Source organism: Ictalurus furcatus, chromosome 16 (assembly GCF_023375685.1).
Source record: "Ictalurus furcatus strain D&B chromosome 16, Billie_1.0, whole genome shotgun sequence".
Classification (NCBI taxonomy): domain Eukaryota; kingdom Metazoa; phylum Chordata; class Actinopteri; order Siluriformes; family Ictaluridae; genus Ictalurus; species Ictalurus furcatus.
Window position 1 is genome coordinate 206086 of NC_071270.1, and position 7360 is coordinate 213445.

General features: G+C 40.8%; 1 protein-coding gene across 3 annotated transcripts; it reads right to left on the reverse strand.

The window, feature by feature from the left end:
* Positions 1-2926: 2926 nt before the first annotated feature.
* setd9 (SET domain containing 9) lies at positions 2927-6614 on the reverse strand. Of its 3 annotated transcripts, none has more exons than XM_053645360.1 (6): positions 6251-6612; positions 5760-6094; positions 5434-5557; positions 5186-5301; positions 4224-4329; positions 2927-4109 (listed from the first exon to the last, which is right to left on the reverse strand). In XM_053645360.1, the coding sequence occupies exons 1-6, from the start codon at positions 6346-6348 to the stop codon at positions 4016-4018; spliced, it is 873 nt and encodes a 290-aa protein (XP_053501335.1). In that variant the 5' UTR covers positions 6349-6612; the 3' UTR covers positions 2927-4015. The 3 variants fall into 3 exon arrangements, with proteins under 3 accessions (XP_053501335.1, XP_053501336.1, XP_053501337.1); XM_053645361.1 differs by having other exon boundaries at positions 3965-4109; positions 4205-4329; positions 6251-6614; XM_053645362.1 differs by having other exon boundaries at positions 3965-4109; positions 4267-4329; positions 6251-6613.
* Positions 6615-7360: the final 746 nt, after the last annotated feature.

Below are 7360 nucleotides of genomic sequence, written 5' to 3' on the forward strand. Positions count from 1 at the left end.
GGGGGGTCGAGGGGTATTTATTAGCTCTAAACACCATCGGACTGCACATTGTTCACTAAACCTGACGGCAAAGTTTAGCTGTACTCTTTTTAAATTTGTGAAATTCGCTGGCACATGTCCTTTTTCTGTGTTTCCACGTGTTCTGTCCCGTTCTGTTGCCTTGAGTGACTGCGTATTTTGAAGTAGAATTGTTTGCATGGGAATCTTTAGCAAGCTTGTGCTAAGTAGTTGCAGGCGTTATTTGGGATGTTTGTTGTTTTTTTGTTTGTTTGGATTAGCTCATCCCTGTACTCAATTATGTATATATTTATATTACTGTGTGTGTGTGTGTGTGTGTGTGTGTGTGTGTGTGTGTGTGTGTGTGTGGGGCCCCGGGTTCTCATGGTCACTGCCAGGATGTTCCCCCTCTATAAAGAAGTGGAAGGTCGTACTGCTATGCTAGATACCTAAACGATCTACAGAGCGATCGCACTAAATTGATCTATGCATTTATTCGTCATTTCAACTCGCACATGGTTGTAGATTATTTGACCAAACCGATAGTTTTAAATATTAACTTTCAACCCACATATCGTTAGACCATCTTCCCTCATACAGTGAGCTTGTTTTAAGCTCGGCCCTTCACCTCCTGTACTGACATGATCATGTGTGTTTACCTCAATCTTTTTTTCTTTTCCCTTTCCTCTCTCTCCACGAATTCCTGCGTACTCTCACACGGCAATAATTTGTAAATATGTACAGATGCGGACGTAAAAAAAAAAACCTTCCCACATTCTCTTCCTCGGCAAACAGACTTCAACTTGAAAAAAATATAATAATTCTGTGCTTTTTTTTTTTTTTTTTTTTTTTGAGTCTGTAACTTGAGTATTCCACAGAAATGCCTTTACTTGCTTTACCGTTTAGCCGATTATATATATATAAATATATCTATATATTTTTTTTTCTGTCGGATTTGCTTTACAAGAGATTTGCTTAAGAAAAAAAGAAGTTATTTATTTATTTATTCACTTACACTGCAAGTAGGTGTAGTGTGTTTTTTGAGGATCAGTACACGGCGTGTGCGAAGATCTTGGACCTCAGCGATTCAGCGCCGTGGTCCACGTGCAGGCGGCAGATGACGTGTGCGCTGTCTTCACACCGGAATTAGTGAAGTAGTTGAATGTACAGTATTACTACGTCTTAAGGGTTTACTGAACTCGTCTGAAGAGAGAGAATGTTTTGCTGGTTAAGGCACGGCCCTAGTTTGCAGTTTTGCCTTAACGTTCATTACTCGTTCAGAAACCTTGCATGTTCAATCTACCTGGGGAAAAAACACCTGCAGAAACAACGGCCTCTCCAAGTGATGGATGTTTTCTAGATTGAAAGCGTTCACTGAAGATTTTTCACGAATTGAGAGAGCGATTGGAGTGGTTTTTAATATTCATTTCCTGTACTTGAGGCCAGAATTCTCCATTTTGTTTGTTTTTCGTTAGATACTTGAAGGATGTGCATCGATGCCATTATTTAATACACTTAAAAGGAAAAAAAAAACAATACTCGAGTCCTGTAGGTTGTGCAATTCATTTCTCCTGTCCCTCCAAGGATTAAGCAGAGCTTTAGGAAGTTGTGTTGAAGTAATTTATTCCTGTCCAAAGTTTGTATGAAAGTACTAGCTTTTTTCTTTGGTAAATGTAGTGATGGTTGATTTACTTCCAGAGGCATACAGATTTATTGTAAATGTAGAGACCCTCCTTATCAGAATATTATGTTTAGTAAATGTTAATTTTTCATACATTGACTGCTGGGGGAAAACAATAAGCATTACAGTAAAATAAATTATTTAACACTTATTTTGGTGTAAAAGAATTCTAGTGTTAAATAGACAATCAAACAGCAATTATTCAAAAAGGAAATTTTATCATTCATAATGTTTGTACATAGACATTGTTTCTGTTGGTTATTATTTTGTATTTTATGTTATACTTAAATAACTGGCAAAACAGTTCCAGGAATAAAGTTCTGGAAATATTATGACTAGCTCTTGGCCTTTTATTCAACGTGATGTCCGTGTCATTATTTGGTAGGATTGTACGCTCGTACTCTGCTGGTTAAATGTTGGGCAAAATACAGAAATAATAATGCTGACCCTATTTACATTGAGTTGGTAAACACGTTCTTAAAGGCGTCTGATTCTGGCAGGCATGGAGTCAAACACTTGACTTTCCCAGTTCAAGCACAAACCTATCGAACATACTGTAAAAACTGAAATGGGCCGCTTTCACACTGTAGAGTTTCAGCAATTTCACATTTTCAGGAAAGTGATGCGACTGCAAACACTTCTTATCTCTAGACCAATTCAGTCACAAGTTGGAGGTCAAGCGAGCCTAGAAAAGTTCTGTTCAATAATAATTGAATAAATAAATAAATGATCCTGTTTGTGAACAAAGACAAGTAGATTTATATGTAACTAAAACAAACCAGAACAGCAGTGGTCTCTGAACACTGTTCCTGGAGATCTACCATCCATCCATCTTCTATACCGCTTGTCCTCTTCGGGGTCACAGGGGACCTGGAGCCTATCCCAGGGAGCATGGGGCACAAGGCGGGGTACACCCTGGACAGGGTGCCAATCCATTGCAGGGCATGGAGATCTACCTTCCTGAAGATTTGATCTCCAACCGAGCATCTAATCATTGCCTTAAGGGGTTCTAGATCGACTAAAACAGGTGTGTGAGATTTTGGTTGGAGATGAAACCTGCAGGAAGGTCGATCTGAAAGGAGAAGGTCGGTGATCACTACTCTCCGGGGTTTCCCAGAAGTCTCCATACATACGGGACGATGTACACAGCGCCAAGTCGGTTCTGCCTTCGTCAGTGGACGTTGGTGGACGTCTGCTTCTTGGTTGGTCTCCAGCACTTCCAGTCTTTTTGAATTTGTTAATAGGTTTGACAACAGTGGCAACCTTGGGACAGCTTCCCGATCTAGTCACGAGACTGATTTCAATGTTTTTCTTTCGTCAAAGGCTATCTTTTTTTGTTTTAATCTTGATGATTATGGCTTACAGCTCATGAAAATAAAACATCCAGCATCTCAAAATATTACAACAAAAAATTAATACTACAGAAATGTCGATCTTCTGAAATGCATGTTAATTTATGCACTAAATACTTGGTCGGGGCTCCTTTTGCAGGAATTACTGCTTGGATGCGCTGTGGTATGGAGGCGATCAGCCTGTGGCACTGCTGTGTTCTGGAAGCCCAGGTTGCTTTGATAGCGGCCTTCAGCTCGTCTGTATTGTCGGGTCTGTCGTCTCTTCCTGTCTCCCTGTAGCACGTCTCAGGCGTCTTACATTACACACATCGCAGTTTATTGCTCTGAACACATCTGCAGTCCTCATGTCTCCTGCAGCAGGTCTATGGCATGTTCACGCAGGTGAGCAGGAACCCTAGACATCTTTCTCCTGGTGTTTTTCACAGTCAGTAGAAAGGTGTCTTTAGTGTCTCTTTAGTGTCCTAAATTATTGTAACTGTGACCTTAATCACCTTCCACCTGTAAACTGTTCATGTCTTAAGGACTGTTCCACAGCTGCATGTGCAATAATTGTTTATGGTTTATTCAACAAGCATGAAAAACATCATTTAAATCCTTTCCAATAAATATCTGTAAAGATGATTTGGATTTTACAAAATGATCTTTAAAATACAGTCTCCTGAAAAAGGAGAAAAAAAATAAGTAAAAAAAAAAAAAGTGTGAAAGCAGCCATATTTGGCAATTAAACAGATGTCCTCAATAAACTAGTTCATAACTCTTGGTTGTTTGTGTAAAAGATGAGAAACTAAATCTGATATACAGTTAAATACCAGTGTATTTGGGTGTGTGTGTAGGGACATGGACATCCTGGTGAGTGTTTAAACTTTAGGTGCTTCTCTTGCCTAATGACATTTTATGTATAATAAGAAAAAACAGCACATCAAATGAATTAATAAGATGGAAAAAGCTTTACTGTCATTAAAACAAGTTGTGCGTGATTATCACATCAAGAATCGTGTACAACAGTGTAGTAATTGGAGAAAAGTTCTTCACCCCTGTTAATCTCTCTTAATGACACAAGGACGACACAGCGCAGCCCTCTGAAAGAGAAACCAGGTCATAATCAGTGGTGATGAATAGATGGCTGTTTCACAAGTATTGAATTAAGAAGCCTTTCATCAAAACAGCTACAAACCAATTGAAACAGGTCTTGCCTTTGTATATTAACTCTGTAATTAACATTAGGAAGATACTGACGAAGTTCTATGGGAAAGTCCTCGGGCACATCAAGTTCCTGATAGCACACGTTGGCAGCCTTCTCTGGGGATCAAAATGAGAACAGGATGGTTTGAATAAAGCGTCTCCAGTGTCTGTTAGTGAGAAAGACGTGACAGTAAAAATACAGGTGATCTCCTTCAGCTCACTTAAGCAACCAGGACGTGTCTTATTACACATCATACTATTAAGACAGCTGAAATCATCACATAGTTTAAATCCAGCTAAAACAACTTGCATTTTTATCTTTTCGCGAGCGATGCAGCGGCGCTTTAATCTTTTTTTCTGCCAAGCTCTTTCAACTTCTCATCTGTACACTCTGCTCAAACAGATCAGCTTCCGAAGCGTCAACGTTCATGCTAGTACCATCAACGTCATCATGCTCCTCATCTCGTAGATCGCTAACTAGCTAAGCCGGGGTCTCTGCCCTAACCTCAACTGCATCGCATAGTTGCTACATACTTCTGCACTTAGGGTTCGGGTGAGATCGTTATCTAGAGATTGTTATCTCTTATGACTGGTGAAACTACTTGTCCTATTTAAAGCAACTCTAACTGTGCTAGTAACCTTCTCATGGCAATAAGGAAAATACAGCACCGACCAACAAATTAACATCAGAATCGCTAAACAGATCAGAAATATTGCAGTATGAACATATTTATTGTTTATCAGAGTAGAGTTTAATTTTTATGCAATACCGCTAAAATGAATGACATCACAAAAATATTATCCTGATAGGTGGATCCCAAAAACAACAAATACAATGCAGATTACATTCACCTTCAAAATTCATGCTACAATGACAGGAAACAAACTTTTTAAATAAATTGAACATAAAACTGCTTCCTGTCCAGCTTCATTGCATGTTCTTATTTCACTGAACATTCCTGAAGTCACTTGCCATTGGAACAGTTGTTGACATACTGCCCTACCGCCAGAGGGTTTTCTGGACAGGGCGTCAACCACGAGCTGTCACTCAAACGAAACGGGCCGAGCCGGTCCCGCCCACTGCATGACCTACAGTACCAAAAGACTGCCATAGACTCACAATGGTAGAAGTTCAACATTCATAAGACTGCAATGGTTAAACAATTTATTTCAACTTCTGTATTTTATTATCTATGCCATGAAAATGGAGTTCAGACTTACTGAAACACTAGCTTGGAGAGTCCTTTATCATTGCCATCAATCAAAACGCTGTCAATGCATCGAAATACAAATGGGTTTCGAATGGACTGGAAGAGAATTGGCTCGTCGGCCTGATAGATGGTCCCTGTGGAAACGGAGACAAATATTCTTAACATTAGACTGCAACGTTCTCTGCTGTCTAATACTGTAGGGATTAAATCAAAATTACATTGAGCTAGATATGAACTCTAAATGAAAAACCCCTCAGAAATGCGATGAAGGTCAGACTTGGTGTGGAGTTTTGGTTGGCAGTGTTTGTGTTTTACTTGACATAACGTCTGAGGTACCTGGATACATGGCTACAGGTACACCTTTGGGCACCTGTCCCCGGGTAATGAACACCCCAATGCCTGCATCCTGCAACGAGCTGGGCATTTTCTCCACACAGAACCCCACTGTGTGCAGCATAATGTCGTGAGGCGCCACTTCCGGTCTGTGCACTGCGGCATTGTGGGTAATGTAGTAATCGCGGCGAGAGGACGCTGGTAGCAGGCGAAGCTGTTCGGTTTGATTGCTTGCGTCATTTCTAAGCAACTCGGTAAAAAGGCTCACGAGGGACGCGAGGACCTGACCGTCGTCCAACCGCTTGTCTTCGGACCGGTGTTTGACTTGGCGGAGAGTCCTACACAACACAAGACAATAAACAGCGAGGAAGCAGACACGTTAGGAAAGTACTACACAGGTTACATCTCAAACCCAACAGCAAATCAAATCACTGTTCAGTTCATTTGTCAGTACAGAAGTTAAATAATAAAAAATAACTCGAATGAAATAATACCGCTCATTTTTCCTAAGATTTAAAGCAATCCAGGGAACGAATCTGTGTCTGTAAGATTTCCAGCTCTCCTCTAGAACTTTTAGTAAATTCTTCCTCATTCTACGCCATTGAGAGTCGCGGCTCTGTGAAGCCGCTATCGCCACCTAGCGGCGGGGAGAGCGCCTCCCTGTTTGCACTTGCACGTACGCGCTTCTTCTTCATTTTTACAGGCGGACTACAAATCAACCGTAGAGGTGCATGCCGCCACCTACTGTACCGGAGTGTGGAACAATGACTATGAAAAAGTTATATTCTAGATATTAAACCTGTCTCGTTTAAAGTATTTAAATGAAGCCCTTTGGACATGTAGTTGTTTGTCTCCTGCCTCTAACAGACTTTTGATGCTTCACTCCCTTCCCCACACACACGTTTACTGAGAAATCTGATTATACCAAAACTATTGTTTAATCAATGGGGAGGTGGTGGCTCAGTGGTTAAAGGCTCTGGGCTACTGTTCAAGAGTTCAAGCCTCAGCATTGCCAAGCAAGCCCACAGTTGTATAAATGAGATAAATGTAAGTCACTCTGGATAAGGGCATCTGCCAAATGCCATAAATGTAAATCTTGCAAATCACACCAGGTTACAATACAGGTTCCTAACCCTGGTCATTTGCATATTCTCCCTGTGCTTTGGGGGTTTCTTCTGAGTACTCCAGTTTCCTCCCCAGTCCAAAGTTCATTTGGCATCTCCAAATTGTCCAGAATGTGTGTGCGATTGTGCCATGTGATGTGCTGGTATCCCCCACCTTGTACCATGAGTTATCTGGGATAGGATCCAGGCTTCCCCGTGACCCTGTGTAGGATAAATGTTACAGAAAATGGATGGATCTGTAAAATATTCTCTTAAACTATAGTAATAAAAATATCAGTGTTCATTTCAGTTGTAGCTTCCACTCACACTGCGGTTCACTGCATTATCTGAAACTCATGCATTCTAAGATGGTTTTCTGCTCACCATAGATGTAAAAAGTGGTCATTTGAGTTACACATCAGCTCGAACCAGCGTGGCCGTTCTCCTCTGACCTCCCTCACCAACAAGGTGTTTCCATCCACAGAACTGCCAATCACTGGG